The following is a 19,751-nucleotide window of genomic DNA, read 5'->3' on the forward strand; positions in this document are numbered from 1 at the left end:
CCTACAAGCTTCCCTTCGGCTGGCCGGCTGTGCACCCTGCTGCGTCCTGCTCCTTCTCCAGCTTCTGGCTTAGAAGTCCCTTTGTCAGAAGGGCTTCCTGGACCTCCAGGTCCCACCATTGCCCTTGCTCCTAGCACCCAGCTCTTCTCTGTCACAGCACTGACTTCTGTTGTAGCCACAGACATATGTGAACTGATTTGTCACGTCTGTCTCCTCCAGGACAGAAGCTCCAGGAGGCCAGGGGTTGGTTCTGTTTGTTAGCAAGAGCGTGGCATGTGGCAGGTTCTCAGTTTGTTGAATGAACAGATCCCCATCTCACAGGTGAGAAAACTGAGCCTTAGGGGCCAGCCCGGTGGCGTAGTGGTTGGGTTCTGCGTGTTCTGCGTGCTCTGCTTTGACAGCCCGGGGCTCGCAGGTTCGGATCCCAGGCCCGAACATACACACCACTTGTCAAGCCATGCTGTGGCAGGTGTCCCACATATAAAGTAGAGGAAGATGGGCACGGATGTTAGCCCAGGGCCAATTTTCCTCAGCAAAAAGAGGAGGATTGGCAACAGATGTTAGCTCAGGGCTAATCTTCCTCACAAAAAAAAAAAGAAAGAAAGAAAGAAAGAAAGAAAACTGAGCCTTGAAGAGATTAAGATTCCAGCCCTGGTCTGTTTGTGTTGTGTTCCAAGGTGAGCCACAGCCTGTTCTGGCCAGAGGAGGGTCAGGTTCAGATGAGGGTGAGGAAAAAATGACTGTCGAATGCTCAGCCCTACCCTTGGCAGGTGGTAAGCACTCAGCATTATCCCCAGCCTCAGTGTGACCCCAGTTCTGAGAGTGGGCGGGGCTGCCCCTCACACCCTCTCCTGGATTCCAGACTCAGGGGTCCCCTGGGGACATGGGATCCCCCCACCCCACCCCTGCAACACCAGGCTATATGAACCCGGCCCCTGAGCAATTCCGGCTGGAGCTCCACTAAAGGGTCTCCCTCAGTCCCCCCAAATGAGTCCACCTGCAATGTAAAAACCGTGAGTTCCCTGCACAGGTCTACCTGAAGGTAAGTCCCTAACCCACCCCCACCCCTCAGCCAGACTGCCACCCCTAGTGCCCAACAGGCGAGGGTTTGGTGCCACCCTGATTTGGCACTGTCCTGCTCTGGATGTATCCTGGTCACACCCACCCCCTGCTGAGTTCTGAGTCAGTGACTGAATCCTGGGGTCTCCTGGCCAGGCCCCCTCCCTATGGCCTGGGCCCCATGACACTGCAGCCCCCCAGGGCCTCCCTTCCAGACCAGGGGACAGGCCTGGCTCCTCTCCAGCCTTGACCAAACTGAAGGCCCCTCCTCAGCCCCTGCCAACCCCTGCCCTGGGGCCCTGCTGTGCCCCTCCCCAGCCCCCTGGGCCCTCAAGCAGCACCCCCCTCCTCCCGGCTGTTAGCCTGGGAAGGGGGCCAGGCCCTGAGCTCAGACCTTGGCGATTCGAGTGTCTGAGTCCCAGAGCCAGGCCCGCCAGCAGGGCCAGACAAGGCGAAGGGGGGAGGCACGGTGGGCACCAGGAAGCCATTTAGAGGGGGCTTGGCAGGGAAGCTGGGTTTCCAGCTTTGTTCTTTCTGTTCTTCTTCTGGACCCACGGTTTTTCCTGGCACCTGGCTGAGCCCCTGGCCCAAGGGTGCCCACTCCTTGAGTCCTCTCCCCAGAGAGGAGTGGAGGACCAGTACTGATAAGAAATGACTTTGGCGGGGGAGAGGGGTAAGACCCCTCCATGCGCAAGGGAGGCTGGGGAAGGGCTGAGGGCCTGGCTTCCAGTCCCACCTGGCCCCCCATCGTCCGCGCGACCCCGGCGAGGCCCGTCTTCCTCCCCGGCCTCGGTTTCCCGCTTTGATGCGGCGGGCAGAGGTCTGGGCCGGCCTCCCCGCCCCGCCCGGAGGAATCTGCGGGCCGCCCGGCGGTCCCAGGTGAGGGCCCTCTGGACAGGGCCCCGCGCGGCGGCGGCGGCGGGTTCCGGCGGGGGCGGGCATCTGGGGTGGAGCCGGCTCCCCCCCACCTCGGCCTTCCCCCGGCCTCCCCCCGCCCCCCGGCCTCCACCCGCCCGCACACCCTCGCTGCTCCGGGCGGCGGCGACGACGCTTGCAGCAGAAAAAAGCTGTCTCCCTGGCCCGGGGCCAGCGTCCCAGCCCCCTCGCCGCCGCCGCGCCGCGCTCCCGCCAGGGAAAACAACTGCTCACTTCTCCCTGCGTCCGCCCCGCGCGCTCCCTGCTTCCCGGCGGCCGCGAGCCCAGCCCGGCCGGGGGAGGCGCGCAGGGGCCGGCCGCTGGCCTTCCTCCCCCTCGCTCCTCCTCTCCGCCTCGACTTGCTCTGGCCTCCTCGCTCCGGCCGCAGTTTGGGGCCTCCGCAGGCCCCCGGCCCGGCTAGTGGCTGGGCTCCTTCCCGGGCCGGTGGAAGTTTCTGGGCTCCCCGCAATCCAGCCTCCATCTCTCGCCTCTCACCGGGCCCCCGCCTGCTGTCCCCTGCCCGCGCGCTTCCTCCGTGCCTCTCCCTCCCTCGCTGCCCTCTCTACCCCTGTCCCGGGCCCCCGGCTTGCTCCCCGCCTCGGGCGCCGGGACCATAGCCCCCGCCCGGGCGCGCCCCCCGGGTCCTGCGGCCCCGGATGCCCGGGCCCCGCGGGGCTGCTGGCGGCCCGGCCCCTGAGATGCGCGGGGCGGGGGCGGCGGGGCTGGCGCTGCTGCTGCTGCTGCTGCTGGGCCCGGGCGGCGGGGCCGAGGGGGGGCCGGCGGGCGAGCGGGGCGCCGGCGGGGGCGGGGCGCTAGCCCGCGAGCGCTTCAAGGTGGTCTTTGCGCCCGTGATCTGCAAGCGGACCTGTCTCAAGGGCCAGTGTCGGGACAGTTGTCAGCAGGGCTCCAACATGACGCTCATCGGAGAGAACGGCCACAGCACCGACACGCTCACGGGCTCCGGCTTCCGCGTGGGTGAGGGCCGGGGGCACGGTTGGGGGAAGCGGGGACGGCAGGCACCAGGACAAGCAGGATGCATGGCAGAGGAGGCCACATGACCCTGAGGACCAGGGGTACAGAGAGCAGAGCTCCCGGGGCCTGGGGCCCCACGGGCATCAGGGGGCTTGGGAGGCTGGAGTCCTGGGGCCAGAACTGGGGGGGCGGCAGGACCCCAGGACTTCACAGCTCTGGGTTAGGGCTGAGGCCTAAGGCGTGGGGTTTGCTGGGGTCCTGGATGACCCAGGCCCTAGGAAGGTGCTGGGTTCTGAGACAGGGTCAGCACACAGGTCTTTTGAGGGATGGCAGCTGGGGGCAGGAGGTCTCAGAGAAGGGATAAATATTCCCCTGAGAAACAGATCTGCTGGAAGAAACAGGAAAAGTCTTTAAAAAAATATCTACAGTAGGGCCTGCCAGGGGGAGACACCTGCATTCTCTGGGAGGAGGAGCTGAGGGCAGGGCTAGGGGTGAGGGAGTTAGTTACTGGCAAGGTCTGCGAGGGGAGGGGTTTGAGGCCTAACAAGCAGAGCAGGGTGCAGGCCTGGAGGTAGGGGCTGGTTTGGGTCCTCCGTCCCCCCTTTTCCTGGTGCCCCCTCTGTCCCTCCCGTATAAGCTCTCAACTGCTCTGCCTCAGAGTCTCCCCCCAGCAAGCTCTTATGACTCCCCAGTTCCGCCGGGAGATCCCCCTTCCCCAGCATCTTTCTTCAAAGGGCCAGGCCTGGGGCTCAGCTCTCCTCCCCCAGGGCCCTGTGGCCCAGGCTGGGGGAGGTGTCCCAGCAGTAATTACTCTCCCGGACAGGGTAATTAGGCCGGGCCCAGGATGGCACCAGCGAAACAGCCCCTCTTACACATTCCTGTACTCACATAGCCACTCACAGACCTAAGGAAGCCCACCGACAGATGTGGTTCCCAGGTCTCATGAGACATGTGTGTGTGCCATGGCACACACACGGGGCGTGCATGGGCTTTAGAGTGGCACACTGTCATTAAGTACATATTTCTTTGTGTTGTCTTGGGTGCGTGTCTCCAGTCACTATGGGAGTGTTTATGTGAGCCTGTGTTGGTGTCAGAATGAGTCTGTGCATGTGTGTGTGTGACGAGATGACTGTGCGTGTGAGTGTATGTGGGCCCGGTCTCCCAGGCCCCCTGGCTATCCTACCCCGGCTGCTGTCTCCATCCGTGCTGCCCACATCCCCCAGGCTCAGTGCCCAGGCCACAGTGGGCGGGTGTCACTGGGAGGTCACCCTCACCGCTATGGGTGACTCACTGGGAGGCAGGAAGGAGAGGATCCTGCCCTTCTGCCCTGAGAGTCCTGGCCCCAAGAAGCCCAGCAGGATGGGCTGGGCTGGGATGCTCTTAGCCAGGCCCTGATGGCGATGGATGTGGGCTGTCCCTCTGAGGCCCTTCGGGTGTCCAGGAGAGCAGCACCCCCACCTTCCCATCCTGGGAAGTGAGGGCAGCCATGGGGCAGGCAGGAGAGGGGCTGGGGCTGGTGCGTGAGCTCAGGACCCCAAGTCTGGATGTCGGATGTGAGCGTGTGTGACAGAAAGACACAGGTCCCATCCTCTCAGTCACTCCATTTATTCTCCCTGCACCTCCTTTGGGACCCAGGGCTGAGGCAGCCCCGGCCCTGCCCTCCAAAGCACGCTTTATGGTGTGGGAGACAGACAGAAATATAACGAAGTCAAGTGCCAGAGTGCCCTGGGGGCAGAGGGTGGTAACTCAGGAGAGGGAACAGGGGTGGGTGGGATATGAGGAAAGCTTCCCTTCCTGGGAGAGAAGCTGAGCCTGGAAGGATAAGATTTGAATATGTAGAGATGAGGGAACAGGGCTCTGAGGTGGCGGGAATGGCATGATGAAGCCATGGCGGCAGATGGGGCATGTTGGCAGGAGGAGGGAGATGAGCCCTGGGGCATGGGGTGCGCCTGGAAAACGCAGAGGGGGATGGGCTGAAAGATTTGTTCTGGGCCATGGAGAGCCTTAAAAGTCCCGGCAAGGAAGCAAGTGTGAGCAGGGGTGTGGTTCTGCCAGGGCTTTGCCTGCGGCAGGTTTCTTTGGGGGTGCTGGGATGGGGACGGCGGGGAGAGGCACACAGGGCATGGGGAGGAGGGAAGATGGATTCATTAGACAGTACAGAGGCCGGAACTGGGCGGGTGGGAGCAGGAGAGATGGAGCCTGGAGGCTCAGCTATGAATGACCGGGGCAGGCAGGGATTCCCAGTGGTGATCCAAGGTCCAAGGAGGTGGGGAGGCAGGATGCTGATTTCTGATGGTGTGGAGGTGCCCAAGAGAGGTCCCGGAGAGGTGTAGCTAGAGATGGCAGTGGTGAGGTGTGGGCCCTGGGATGGCAAGACAGAGGGAGGGAGAAGGGGAGAGCCCAGAGAGGGCTGAGGCCTGAATCAGGGGGAGAAGTTAGGAGGAAGCACCAGATAGAGATTGGATTCCCAAGAAAGGCCAGAAGGGAAAGCCAGAGGAGGGAAAGGCTATTCCATCATCGTCATCATTTACGACTACTTATTAAGCACCGTCTGTGTACCAGACACTGTGCTAAGCATTTGTGCAGGCACTACCTCAGGTAATAAACACAACATCCCCACAGATGAGGACACTGAGGCACAGCGAGGGGAAGTGACTTGCTCAGGGCCACACAGCTGGCACATGGCCTCCTACCTAAGATTTAAGTCCAAGACAAGACTCCAGAAGCCAACATGGGTAGCAGGATGTTGGGGGACCCAGAGGGCAGTTTCTCTGTGCATGTGATGTGTTACAAACACCAGCTTCCCAAGGAGGGCAGCACCAGTGGGTGGCAAGGAAGTAGGGAGGAGGGGGACAGAGACAGGATGTGGGTGAGGGGCTGGGCCTGGGGGTTGCAGGTGGGCGTCGGCCTGGGCCCTGATCCACCTCCCCTCCCCAGTGGTGTGCCCTCTGCCCTGCATGAACGGCGGCCAGTGCTCCTCGCGAAACCAGTGCCTGTGTCCCCCGGACTTCACCGGTCGCTTCTGCCAGGTGCCCGCCGGAGGAGCTGGCGGGGGCACCGGCGGCTCAGGCCCTGGGCTGGGCCGGGCCGGGGCCCTGTCCACAGGCGCGCTGCCGCCCCTGGCTCCGGAGGGCGAGTCTGTGGCCAGCAAGCACGCCATCTACGCGGTCCAGGTGATCGCCGATCCGCCGGGGCCCGGGGAGGGCCCCCCGGCCCAGCACGCGGCCTTCCTGGTGCCCCTCGGGCCAGGCCAGATCTCAGCGGAAGGTACCGGGTGTCGGGCAAACCCGGGGAAGCCGAGGTGGGGGGGCACTGGGATGGCGGCACCCAGGCGGAGGCCAGCCCTGGAGGAGCTCCGCACTGCCGCCCGCGGTGCGGGGCAGCCCTGAGGCCACCGTGCCCCGCCCCCCAGTGCAGGCCCCGCCCCCCGTGGTGAACGTGCGTGTCCACCACCCGCCCGAGGCCTCCGTCCAAGTGCACCGCATCGAGGGGCCCAACGCTGAGGGCCCGGCCCCCTCCCAGCACCTGCTGCCGCACCCCAAGCCCCCGCACCCCCGGCCACCCACCCAGAAGCCCCTGGGCCGCTGCTTCCAGGACACGCTGCCCAAGCAGCCAGTGAGTGAATCCACAGTCCCCGCTGGACCGGCCCTTCCGTCCCTCGGGGCTGCCCTGTCCCAGCTCATAGGGATTGCTCCAAACCGGGGTCCGCAAGCTGAGTGCGGGAGGAGGAAAAGGGCCTCAGGAGGGAGGCCGGTGGGGGCTGGGCGCTCTGTGACCCTGCCCATCCTCCTCCCCCTAGTGTGGCAGCAATCCCCTCCCTGGCCTCACCAAGCAGGAAGACTGCTGCGGGAGCATCGGCACCGCCTGGGGCCAGAGCAAGTGCCACAAGTGCCCCCAGCTGCAGTGTGAGTGCCTGGGCCCAGGGACCCCCCACCGCTCCCAGCCCTGCAGCGGGGGGTCCCAGCCTCATGCAGCTTGAGCCTCTCCCTGCCCACCAGATTCCTCTCAGCATCCCAGTGCCCTCCCTTCCCTCCCTGCAGTCCCCCAGTGTCCTCCCCTGCCACGCTCTCCTCTCTCTGCAGACACAGGGGTGCAGAAGCCAGGCCCTGTACGTGGGGAGGTGGGCGCCGACTGCCCCCAGGGCTACAAGAGGCTCAACAGCACCCACTGCCAGGGTACGGCCGGCCAGGAGATTCTGGGGGCTGGAGGGGCAGGCCACTTGTCACTGGAGGAGGTCCCCAGGTGGGTGAGGGAGGAGGCAGGGCTGGGGCAGGACCCTGAGGTTCTTGGAGCAGCTTGCTGTCACCCTATGGCCCCAGACTGGAGGGACCAAACTCCTGCTTACCACAGACATCAACGAGTGCGCGATGCCAGGCATGTGTCGCCATGGTGACTGCCTCAACAACCCTGGCTCCTATCGCTGCGTCTGCCCACCTGGCCATAGCTTGGGCCCCTCCCGCACACAGTGCATTGGTGAGACTGGGGGACCCTGGGAGGTCACAAGTCATGGGTGGGAGGGGTAAGGCTCCAAGCAGTAAGGATCAGAGGTCAGAGTGTGGTCAAAGGTTGACTGCAGGAGGAGTGAGGCCGAGAACAGATAGGACCAGGCATCAGTGGGGTCAGGAGTCAGATGAGATCTGGGGGTGGAGGTCACATGGGATCAGGGATTATGTGGAGTCAGGGTCATATGAGATCACAGGCTTGATGGATAGAAGGGATAAAGTCTAGAGCAGCTAGAATCCAGGGTCAAGGTGTCAGTGGTCAGAGAGGTTTCCGGGATCACATGAGGTCAGAGTAACACAGATTCAGGGTCATACGGAGTCAGGGGCCACATGAGGATCACAGCTTGTCTGGGCCAGAGAGGCAAGGTCTGGAGCAGCTGGGAAGAGGACATGGGCAGTGTTCAGGCCCCGATGCCCATGCCCACCACTGGCTCCTGCAGCAGACAAGCCGGAGGAGAAGAGCCTGTGCTTCCGCCTCGTGAGCCCCGAGCACCAGTGCCAGCACCCACTGACCACACGCCTCACCCGCCAGCTCTGCTGCTGCAGCGTCGGCAAAGCCTGGGGTGCCAGGTGCCAGCGCTGCCCGGCTGACGGCACCGGTGAGCCTGGGGCGCGTGGGGCCGCAGGGCTGTCTGTGTGCTTGTCCAGGCTATGCTGACTTCTCTGCCCTTTGCTCTGGCCGCAGCTGCCTTCAAGGAGATCTGTCCAGCTGGGAAGGGGTACCACATCCTCACCTCCCACCAGACACTCACCATTCAGGGCGAAAGCGACTTTTCTCTTTTCCTGCACCCCGACGGGCCCCCCAAGCCTCAGCAGCTCCCTGAGAGCCCCAGCCGGGCACCGCCGCCTGAGGATGCAGAGGAAGAGAGAGGTCTGGCCTGACCCCTTCTGTTTCCTGACAGATGCTGAAGCCCTAGATCTGACCTCTTCACCCCGATCCACAGATATGATCTCAGAGTCTAACTTCTAACTCGTAATCCCTGAGCTAACCACTGACCCCCAGAGCTGACCCTCTGACCCCTAAGCGAGGTTGTAACCCCACGATTTGACCCCTGATCAACAGGATCTGACCCTCCAGATCCAATCCTCTGATCCTGGGAACCACTTTGATTTCCAGACCAGGGCATTGATCCAGCCCAGATGCTGCCTCTGGATCTGACCCCTGACCCAGGGATTTGACCCTAGCTATAACCTAACCCCTGTTCTGTAACCCAAGGACCTTGTCCAACCATTGCTCCCCTGACCTGTGATGGAAAGACTCCCTGACCCCAGGATCTAACCCTTGACACTTGACCCAGAGACATGATCGTTGAACTCCTAGAGACCCTAACCACAAACACCCAACTGCCGACCCCAGACTTGACTCCGTTCTCCCAGCCCAACACCTAATGGCCCGCCCTTCTTCCCTTCTAGGGGTGAGCACAGACTCAGTGAGTATGAGAGCCCAGGCGGGAAGGGCGGGGAGGCGAAGGACACACAGATGGCTGATGCTGCTGTCACCCGCAGCCAGTGATCGAGGAGCAGGCAGCGCAGCAGAGCCACCCGACCGCCACCACGTCTCCGGCCCGGCCCTACCCTGGTGAGCTGGGCACTGAAGGGACCAGTCCTCCAGGGCTGTCACTGCGGGGGGAAGTTCCCAACCTAGGCACCAGGGGGCGCTGAAGCTGGGTGTGACGTTTTCGGCCGATGAGCTGCAGAGAGACGGGCGGCCCTCCCACCCTTCTCATCCCCTGACGGTTGTGCGCTGCCGCCCGCAGAGCTGATCTCCCGGCCCTCGCCGCCCACCATGCGCTGGTTCCTGCCCGACTTGCCGCCGTCCCGCAGTGCCGTGGAGATCGCCCCTACTCAAGTTACAGGTGAGACCCGCCCACTTAGGCCACGCCCTGGCTAAGCCACGCCCCCATAGCAGTTTTTTCCTTCTTCTCTACCCCGCCTTCCAGTCATTCGAGAGCGCTAACACTTATCCAGGACTTACTGTGTGCCAGGCCCTGGGCTGGGCTCTGGGGAAGCCTCGGTGTGCGGCAGAAACCCCACTCTGCCCTCAAATGATCTGGGTATTATGGTGGTCAGCTCAGTCTGAAAGCATTCATTCATTCATTCATTCATTCAACAAATAATTATTGAGCACCTCCTGTGTGCCGGGCACTGTCATGTGCTAGGGATACAGTAGTAAACAAAACAGACAGAAATCCCTTGTCCTTGCCGAGTAGACAGACAAACAGGTCAATAAGTAAAAATCTAGTATGTCTCATAAAAGCTGAAAAAAATAAATCAGAAGAAGGAAGGAGGTCTGGGGGTTGTGATAATAGGTGGGGTGGTGATGAGAGAAGACTTCCCGAGCAGAGCTTTAAAGATTGTTAGAAATTAACGAGGAGAAGTGGGGGAGGAATGGGCATGCAGATTGGGGAAAAGAACATTCCAAGTGAAGTTTGGGCAAAGGCCCGAAGGAGGAGGGAGAAACCACACACAGATCAGTGTTTCTGAACTAGGGGAGGGCGGGTGCATGGAGCCTTGTTAAGAGGCTTGGGTTTGATCCCAAAGGCTGTGGCAAGTGTCTGCAGGGTTTTGGGCATCATCATAATTGCTAGCTATGGCTGAGCCATCACCCTGTGCCAGGCACTGACTGAAGAGTTTTACAGACTAAATATCATTTAAGCTTCTCATACTCTGTGAAGTGGGCACTGTTAGCCTCATTTCCTGGTGAGAAAACTGGGGCTCAGAGAGGTCAGGTAACTTGCCCCAGGTCACACAGGTGAGCCAGATTCAAACCCATGTTGTGTGGACTCCAAAGCCACAAGGGAGCTGCCAGCCTGATTGAAACCCGGAGCCTAGATATGCCCCTGGGGGTCGAGTGGAAGGTGGCTGCCCTGGAGGCTAGGACCACCCAGTGACAGCCTTGGGGTCTGTGGGAATGTGGAGGAAGAGGCCCCTGGGTGGCTTCTCAGAGGAGGAGGTGTTAGGGACACCTAGGAAGAGGCCCTGGAGGCAAAGAGAACAGCCTGCAAAAGCCCACTGGCCACGTGTGTTTGTGGGGGGGCAGAGTTCAGCATCAAGGCCTGGGTTGCATTGTTGGGGGTGGGGGGATGTAGGAGGGAGACCAAAAGGAGGGAGAAGTAGGAGGCAGGGAGACCTGGGACTGCGACAGAGAGGGTGAGGGGGGTTCCTGGATCTGACCACCTATGCACAGCATGGGGCAGCCAGGATTCCCAGGAAAACGGCTCCTGCCTGCCTGGGGAGGGAGAGGTAATCAGCCATTCTGGAATGGGGGGCCCAGGTGCCTGAGTTAAGAGGTGTTGGGGTCACTGGGCTAGAGAATATTGGCGTGACTGAGGCTGCAGAGTTTAAGGTATTGAGGTGACTGGGGAGAAGGGGGTTTCAGAACCCCTTGGGTAGGGGTATTGGGATGACTGAGGGGCCCGGAGGGGATGTGGTTGGGTTGGGGGTGACTGGGGTCAGGGTATAGTGAGTGGGGACAGAAGTTTCAGAGGTCCTGGAATTGAGATGAGGCCATCAGGCACCTGGAGTTATGGTTTGGGGCAACCTGGGGTGGTAATATTGGGGCTATCTTGGTGAAGGTGTAGGATATCCTAGGACTGGAGGATGAGTGTACAGGGCCCTGAGGTCATGGTGTGACCAGGCTCAGGTGTTGGGGTCATTGGGAATGGGGTATGGAGGTCTGCCCTGGGGACGTGGCAGAAAGTGAGTACTCCCTGCTCAGCCCCCTGCCCTGGCCCCCACCCGCAGAGACAGACGAGTGCCGACTGAACCAGAACATCTGTGGCCACGGAGAGTGCGTCCCGGGCCCCTCGGACTACTCCTGCCATTGCAACCCGGGCTACCGGTCGCACCCGCAGCACCGCTACTGCGTGGGTGAGCGCGGCGGGTGGGTGGCCCGGGGGCAGCCCTGGCTCCGCACCCCGCTCTGACGTCTCCTCGCCCGCGCATCCTTCTCAGACGTGAACGAGTGCGAGGCGGAGCCGTGCGGCGCCGGCAGGGGCATCTGCATGAACACGGGCGGCTCCTACAACTGCCACTGCAACCGCGGCTACCGCCTGCACGTGGGCGCCGGGGGGCGCTCGTGCGTGGGTGAGCGCGGCCGGGCCGGGAGGCGCTGGGTCTAGTGGATGCGGGGCTCCCCTCCCGGCCGCGGTGTCATCCCCTCCGCCGCCCCTTGCACTCCCCTCGCACCCCCTTCCTCCTGCTCAGACCTGAACGAGTGCGCCAAGCCCCACCTGTGCGGCGACGGCGGCTTCTGCCTCAACTTCCCCGGCCACTACAAGTGCAACTGCTACCCCGGCTACCGGCTCAAAGCCTCCCGACCGCCCGTGTGCGAAGGTGGGGGAGACCCCGTCCAGACGGCCGTGGGAAGGGTCCTCAGCTGTCCCTCGACCTCGGGTGGGGGCGGGGGGCCTGGAGTCCTGTCTCTGCCCAGCTCTACGCCGGGAGCTCGCAGGGATCCCAGAGGGCTCGGTTCTCCTTGTTGATCTGTGACGGAAGGAGGCCCTGCCGAGGACCTTGAGCGCACGGCCGGCCACAATGTCCCCAAACGTGTCCTCCTTTTCTCCCTCCCGTGCAGACATCGACGAGTGCCGGGACCCTAGCACCTGCCCGGATAGCAGATGCGAGAACAAACCTGGGAGCTTCAAGTGCATTGCCTGTCTGCCCGGCTACCGCAGCCAGGGGGGCGGGGCCTGCCGCGGTGAGGGCGGGGCCTGGGTCCCGGATAGGGTAAAGGGCGGGGCTTTGGCGGCAAGGGGGCGGGGCCCGTCCTGGAGTAGCCCCCGCGGTGGGGCCGAGTCGGGCAAAGGATGGGGCGGGGGCGGGGCTCCTGGCGGTGAGCGTCGCCTCGAGGGCGGGGCCTCCCGGGAGTAGAGGTCCCCCCATTCCCGGTGGAGGGGACCCCCCCACCCCGGCACGGTGCACCATCCGATGGGGCAGAGTCCTAGGTGAGCCTTCTCCACCGCAGACGTGAACGAGTGCGCCGAGGGGAACCCCTGCTCGCCCGGCTGGTGCGAGAACCTCCCGGGCTCCTTCCGCTGCACGTGCGCCCAGGGCTACGCGCCCGCGCCGGATGGCCGCAGTTGCCTGGGTGAGCTCCAGCCCTCCCCCCATGCCACCTGCCACCCACTCACGCACCGAAGATGGGGATTGGGTCACCCCGTCTGTCAGACAGGTGGGCAGGAGGTAGCTAATTCACACACCACCCTCCGTCCCCAGTTCCCTGATCCATTCACTTATTTTCTCAGCGAACTTGACAGAGGAAGGGGCCGCCAGAATTCCTACGTAGGAACGGGCTTAGGAGGCAAGGATTGAAGCTGTGTTTGCAAAGCATGTTACTTAAGTTTGAAGAAAAAAATATATATAAAAGAACGGGGGAGGGGATGTTAGTAGTCTCCCCTGCACTAGTGTTTCTTATGCACCCAGAGGTGGGCTGGGATTCAGAGAAACTGGGGAACATTAGACACAGACCCTAGAGCGCAGGGTGGTACGCCTGGATGGAGTTTGGGTGCTTCTCCCCTCCTCCCCTCCTCTGAGGAGGGGAGGTCTGAATTGTCTTAAAGGATCAACAGGAATTCGCCAAGCAAAGATAGATGAAAGGGAACAGCATGCCAGGAAGAGGGCTCAGCACCAGAGGATTCAGGGGTGAAAAACAGCACGGAGTGTGCAGGGAGCTGTAAGGTATAAGCAGGGGATGGAGGCCGAAGCTGGCTGGTGAGGGGGAGGTCCTCCACTCCCTGGAGGACCCCCTAAGCCCTGCCCAGGAGGTTGAGCTTCATCCTGAGGGTGTTAGGAAGCACCGGAAGCATTTTTAAGGGCAAGAGTGACAGGATGCACCATTTGCTTTAGAAGGTTCCCTAATGTCATGTGGAGAGTGGCTGGGAGGTCTGTTGGAGAGACCCGAGACAGAGATGATGGTGGACGAGATGTGATGAGAGTAGCGGCCTCAGGATGGTCATGAGATGCTGTGATATTAGAGAAATAGCATAGTAAATTACCTGGGCTTGTTAACTGGATGTCCAGGTGAGGGAGAGGGGAGGGACCCTCCAGGCTTCCAGTTTGGGTGACTCAGTGGATGGTGCTGCTCACTGGGATAGGGTCCCCAGGGGTGGGGCATGTTTGAGAAGGAAGACACTTAGTTTCATGTTGGACAAGTTGAGTGGGTGGTCCCTGTGCGCCTCTCAGCTGGAGATGCCAGCAGAGGGTGGGCCATACGGATTGGAAGCCTTGGGCCAGATACTTGCACCTGGAGCTGTGGACCGTGGGGGCTGTGGAGCTTTGGGGTGTGCCTGCTCAGCCAAGGAAGGGGGTCCAGTGTGGGGAGCCTTGGCAGAGTCCGTGGACACTGCCACATCAGCAGAGGGCGGGAGATGGGGGGGAGGGTCCAGGGAGCACCAGCTAAGAAGCCAGAGAAGGGAGACTTCCATGGCAGAGGAGGATGAGCTAAATGCACTAGAGAGGTTCTTGGGAAATAGGGGAACTGACTGGGGAGATGAGAAGGTCCCTAGGGGCCTTGGCAGGGTGGCTTCTGTGGCATGACAGGAGGCCAGGAGATGCAGGCAGCAAGTGAGGAAGAGCGAGACCCGGGGTCACCGGAGTGGGGTTTAGGTCTGTATGCCGAGGAGGAGATGCCAGGAAAGTGGGCAAAGGGATGATAGGGGCAGCTGGAGAGGAGCCATGGACAGGAGAAGGGACGTCTTTTGTTCTAATGGGAGCAAGAGAGGAATGGATGTAGATAATGATTTTCAGGAGGTTAAAGGAGATGACCCTTAATTCTCTCAATAAACAGTGAAGGGCCCGAGTTGAGTAGGGGACTTGAGGAGAACAGTAGAAGTCAGGAACTGCCCAAGGGCATGGGAGCTGCCAAGGGGCTTTCCAGGAGTCTAGGCTTGAAAGAATGGGGAGAGGGTGGTGCTGGCCACGCTGAGGATCTGGCTGCCGGAGGCCAGAGGAAGTGGCCGTGGCCCAGTGTGCTCAGCTTGGCGGCTGCCTCCAGCCCCCCTTCAGTCCCAGGATCCGGAGACCGAGAGGCAGGCCGAGTCTGATTTTGCCAGCCCAGTGAGGAGGAAGGAGAGGTGTTCACGGGTCCCTGTGAGAGAAGGTGGAGTGGGGCCTGGAGAACAGCAGAGGCAGGGGGCAGGAAGCAACATCTGAGAGGCCCGAGGAGGGGCCGATCCCAGCCCCCTGTCCTGAGAGTGAGTGGCTAGAATTGAGGTGAAGGTCCTAGAAACCAAGGGATCAAGGAATGTAGGGTCAGAGGCTGGGCCCGGCTGTCCACACGGATGTTGAAAACTCCTCGGATGGGGAGGAGGACAGAGGGAGAGGGACTAGGAAGTGCGTGCTGACAGCGGTAGAGGAGGTGGAGGCTGGCATGGGGGCAAGAGCTCCTCAGAGGAAGAGCGTGGTTTGGAAAGGCCTGGGGTTGGGCGAGGACCAGCTCCCACTAGGAAGGACTGCAGAGAAGTGTGCTCTCAGGGCAGAGCCAAGATCCTTTACTGCACAAGCAGAAGAAATTATTCTGTGAGAAGGACAAAGACATGGGGAAGCTTGTTTACATGGGAAGAAAGGGAGCCATGGCAGGTGGAGGAAGGGCGAGAGCAGCGATGCAAGCAGCTGGGGCAAAAGCCCAGGGCAGGATGGGAAGAAGCAATGCAGAAGTGGCCTCTTGTTTGGTGAGGATGGATGGAAGATGGGGAGGCTTGAGCTCTTTGGAATCAGACATGGCCCAGGGCCCCTGGCAGCACCTGGCCTGGCCACCAGGTCATGGTGTGCCACACGGAAGTGAGGTGAGGGTCCATGCTTTTCTCGAGCTGTACTGGCCTCAGCTCTGGTGCTCCAGGCCGTGGGCAGGAGTCGGAAAAAGGTAGCAGAGGCCAGAGACCACCCCATCCTGGCCCTCTGACAACCCCTGTGCCCTGCAGATGTGGATGAGTGTGAGACTGGCGACGTGTGTGACAACGGCATCTGCACCAACACGCCAGGCTCCTTCCAGTGTCAGTGCCTCTCTGGCTACCATCTGTCCAGGGACCGGAGCCGCTGTGAGGGTGAGGGGGGCTGAGAGCTGGGGGGCTGACTTGTTCCTCCCTACCCCAGGACTTCCACTGCCGGGGCCCCAAGCCCAGGGGCCACCTGTCAACAAGCCAGGCACTCCCATGCCCAGCCCCCATCCAGACCCGAGGTGGGGCATGGGGTGTGGGCCTGACCCAGGACTCTGCGGGAAGCCTTGACAGCCTCGGGCTGTGGGAGTGGGGTCAGCCCCTGAGTTTCCACCTTTTTTATCCCCTACAGACATTGATGAGTGTGACTTCCCTGCAGCCTGCATTGGGGGCGACTGCATCAACACCAATGGCTCCTACCGATGTCTCTGTCCCCAGGGACATCGGCTGGTAGGCGGCAGGAAGTGCCAAGGTATGCGGGCACTGGCTGAGAGCTCCTGAGGAGGACTGGCAGGGAGCGGTAATCTCCTAGACACATTGTTGATTGTCTTTCCATCCATCCACCCACTCACTCATCCCTCCACCCCTTCACCTAAATAACAGTAACAGTAATAATGACAGTAATTAGGTGGTGCTCACTATGTGCCAACTCACCCTTACATGCACACATCCAGCAAGAGTTTACTGAGAATCTGCTATTGGCCAGGTTCTGTACTGTGTACTAGCTATTGAGCAATGACCCAGGGCTCCCAGCTAGGGGAGGCTGATGTGTAAATTAATTCTTAACAGTTCAGAGTGCTGGGTGCCAGAAGAGGTCTGGACTGGTGACTAATTGCAACAGAGAGGTGACAGTTGAATTGGAACTTAAGCATAAATAGGTCCCTAAGCAGACAAAAGCATGGGATGGTATTCCACACCTGAAGAACAGTATTTGCAAAGCACAGCAATCTGGAAGGAGCCAGTTGTGTTTCGAGGGAACAGTAGACACCTGTGCCGTAACATAGAGTTGAGGGTGTTGGTGGTTTGGAGTAAACGGTGATGAGACTTAAAAATATTGGGAGGCCAAGCTGAAAGTCCTCCAATGCCGAGCTGAGAGCTAGGACTTCATTCTGTGGTCAGCAGGAGCCACTGAAGGCTTTATAAAGGATAATGCAGTGAATGTGCACACATCTCCCCGCATGCACAGACAGACAGGAGTGGACTTCCTGTTGTGTGTACTTTGAAATCAAAGTGGAAACTCAGGATCTGAACTTATGTGAGGCCCTTGAGGCACCCCCCCCAGGGAAAGAGGGGCCGGTTTCCCTCTGAGCAACTCTTCCTGCTCCCTTCGCTCCTGCAGACATAGATGAGTGCAGCCAGGACCCGGGCCTCTGTCTGCCCCACGGGGCCTGCGAGAACCTGCAGGGCTCCTACGTGTGCGTCTGTGATGAGGGCTTCACGCCCACCCAGGACCAGCATGGCTGTGAGGGTGAGTGCCCTCCCGGCTCCCTCTTCAGACCAGACAACCCTGAGCTGCAGCTGGGGTTCAGAGATGTATCTTGGTCTCACCCCCCGGAATTTTGCCTGGGAGAGTCCGCTGGGGCCAGACTTTGCAGGAGGGCCTTGAATGCCACATTGAGGATGGGGGTTGGCTCTCACAGGGCAGTGAGGGGAGCCAGGGAATGTGGGGAATGGGGGGAGCAGAGGGATGAGGTTGGTGGGCAGCTCGGACAGGCAGACCATCTGCAGGACCGCGACCTGCCCTCCCCTCCCCTCAGAGGTGGAGCAGCCCCACCACAAGAAGGAGTGCTACCTTAACTTCGATGACACGGTGTTCTGCGACAGTGTACTGGCCACCAATGTCACCCAGCAGGAGTGCTGCTGCTCGCTGGGGGCTGGCTGGGGAGACCACTGCGAGATCTATCCCTGCCCAGTCTACAGCTCAGGTCAGGAGCCAGGCAGGCCCTTTCCCTTCCCAGAGCCTCAGTTTCTTCATTTGGACATGGATTGGGGGGAACGGCCCGTCCCTGGGTAGGTGGGAGATGAGGCGGAGTGCTCCGACCTGAGGCCGACGGCCAGCACGCACGCGCTCAGCCCTGCCTCCTTCCTTCCCCACGTCCGCTCTCTTCCATAGCTGAGTTCCACAGCCTCTGCCCGGACGGGAAGGGCTACACCCAGGACAACAACATTGTCAACTACGGCATCCCCGCCCACCGTGGTAAGCCCCAACACAGCTCCGTCCCCCGAGGTTTGGACCGCGATCCCGCGTGAGCTTGCTAGGTCAGTTGCGGGCGCTGGCGTAAGCCCCGCCCCTCCAGTAAGCCCCGCCCCATCACTCTCACGTCAGCGTCGCGTCACTGGGTTTGCTCCCCTCCCGCGGTAAGCCCCGCCCACACTTCCCCGCTGCGGGGCCTGAGTGGCCCGGCTGGTCACTCCACAGACATCGACGAGTGCATATTGTTCGGGGCGGAGATCTGCAAGGAGGGCAAGTGCGTGAATACGCAGCCTGGCTACGAGTGCTACTGCAAGCAAGGCTTCTACTACGACGGCAACCTGCTGGAGTGCGTGGGTGAGTGCGGCCGTGGGAAAGCGGTCGGGAGACAGCACAAGCTCCCGACCCCGGGCCGGTTCCTACCTCTCGCGCCTGTCCTCCCCGCAGACGTGGACGAGTGCCTGGATGAGTCCAACTGCCGGAACGGAGTGTGTGAGAACACGCGCGGCGGCTACCGCTGCGCCTGCACGCCCCCGGCCGAGTACAGCCCGGCGCAGCGCCAGTGTCTGAGCCCGGAGGAGATGGGTGAGGCCCGGACCTGCCGGCTGGGGACACAGAAAGGGGACGGGGGCCCGGGCCGAGCTGTGACCGCCACCCCCTCCCATCCCCTCGCTGCCCCTAGACGTGGACGAGTGCCAGGACCCGGCAGCCTGCCGCCCTGGCCGCTGCGTCAACCTGCCGGGCTCCTACCGCTGCGAGTGCCGCCCGCCCTGGGTGCCCGGGCCCTCTGGCCGCGACTGCCAGCTCCCCGAGAGCCCGGCTGGTGAGGGCGAGCGTCGTCCCGGGCCGACTCCAGGGCCCAGTCCGCTATGTGGAGCACCGGGGACGCAGGCCCCGCGCGGGTGGGTTGGAGCGGGGACGGGTGGTCTCTGTCTCGGGCTCCTCCCTGAAGCCGGGTTCCCCTCCGCAGAGCGTGCCCCGGAGCGGCGGGACGTGTGCTGGGGCCAGCGCGGAGAGGACGGCATGTGCGCGGGGCCCCTGGCCGGGCCCGCTCTCACCTTCGACGACTGCTGCTGTCGCCAGGGCCGCGGTTGGGGCGCCCAGTGCCGCCCGTGCCCGCCGCGCGGCGCCGGTGAGCCGGCCCGAGAGCGGTTGGCCGGGAGGGAGTTTGGGGGCGGGAGCCCGAGTGCATCGGCGTCGCTGACCGCCCCGCCCCTCCCAGGGTCCCAGTGCCCGACGTCGCAGAGTGAGAGCAATTCCTTCTGGGACGCGAGCCCCCTGCTGCTGGGGAAGCCCCCGCGAGGTGAGTGCAGCGGGAGGGGACGGAGGCGGAGTCCGCGGCCTCCGCTGGTGGGGGTGTTGACCTCTGTATTCTCCCGGCCGCCGCAGAAGAGGACAGCTCGGAGGAGGATTCGGACGAGTGCCGCTGCGTGAGCGGCCGCTGCGTGCCGCGGCCCGGCGGCGCCGTGTGCGAGTGTCCCGGCGGCTTCCAGCTCGACGCCTCCCGCGCGCGCTGCGTCGGTGAGCCAGGCCGCGGGGGCGGGGCGGGGCGGGCCGCGGGGGCGGGGCCCTGGGGAACCCGCCGGGACCGGAAGCTAAGGGGGCTGCGCGGCTCCGGCGCCGTCGCGACGTCCGCACCTGTCACCCGCACCTCCAGACATCGACGAGTGCCGAGAGCTGAACCAGCGCGGGCTGCTGTGCAAGAGCGAGCGCTGCGTGAACACGAGCGGTTCCTTCCGCTGCGTCTGCAAAGCTGGCTTCGCGCGCAGCCGCCCGCACGGGGCCTGCGTGCCCCAGCGCCGCCGCTGACGCCGCCCTCGGCCCGGACCTCGGCCGTCACCGTGGGGTTTCCGCCCGACGCTCGGGGCGAGCTCGGCCTGTCGCTTCTGCCCCGACTCAGGGCTCGGACCCAGGCAGCCTCGGGCCCGCAGACCCCTTCCCGCGCCCCGTGCTCCGAGGGCGCCCATACGGGCTCTGCCCAGTTCAGGGGCGGATGTTGGGTCTCTGGCGCTGCCGGCCTTCCTCCCAGAGGGCGTCTCCTAGAAACTGATAAATCGGATCGTGCCAGTTTACTCTTGGCTTTCGAAACAAGTTGATGTTCACGTCTGTGGTGGGCACGGCCTCCGCAGGGCAGCGCCAGCCCCCAGCCTCCTCGGAGGGGCTACACTGAGCCCAGCA

The 19,751-nt window shown here is 62.4% G+C and overlaps 1 protein-coding gene across 3 annotated transcripts; it reads left to right on the forward strand.

Annotated features, from left to right (window-relative positions):
* Positions 1-2,123: 2,123 nt before the first annotated feature.
* On the forward strand, positions 2,124-19,723 carry LTBP3 (latent transforming growth factor beta binding protein 3). 3 transcript variants are annotated; one of them, XM_058526428.1, is made up of 28 exons: positions 2,124-2,949; positions 5,884-6,213; positions 6,359-6,561; positions 6,746-6,851; positions 7,029-7,121; positions 7,297-7,419; positions 7,889-8,047; positions 8,134-8,319; positions 8,862-8,878; positions 8,955-9,027; positions 9,206-9,304; positions 11,193-11,318; positions 11,403-11,534; positions 11,655-11,783; positions 12,025-12,147; positions 12,415-12,537; positions 15,368-15,490; positions 15,735-15,854; positions 16,722-16,850; positions 17,140-17,307; positions 17,496-17,579; positions 17,802-17,930; positions 18,021-18,158; positions 18,256-18,396; positions 18,544-18,705; positions 18,796-18,876; positions 18,963-19,094; positions 19,231-19,723. In XM_058526428.1, the coding sequence occupies exons 1-28, from the start codon at positions 2,631-2,633 to the stop codon at positions 19,380-19,382; spliced, it is 3,900 nt and encodes a 1,299-aa protein (XP_058382411.1). In that variant the 5' UTR covers positions 2,124-2,630; the 3' UTR covers positions 19,383-19,723. The 3 variants fall into 3 exon arrangements, with proteins under 3 accessions (XP_058382411.1, XP_058382412.1, XP_058382413.1); XM_058526429.1 differs by having other exon boundaries at positions 7,892-8,047; XM_058526430.1 differs by lacking the exon at positions 18,256-18,396 and having other exon boundaries at positions 2,125-2,949.
* Positions 19,724-19,751: the final 28 nt, after the last annotated feature.

Source organism: Diceros bicornis, chromosome 31, assembly GCF_020826845.1.
Source record: "Diceros bicornis minor isolate mBicDic1 chromosome 31, mDicBic1.mat.cur, whole genome shotgun sequence".
Lineage (NCBI taxonomy): Eukaryota > Metazoa > Chordata > Mammalia > Perissodactyla > Rhinocerotidae > Diceros > Diceros bicornis.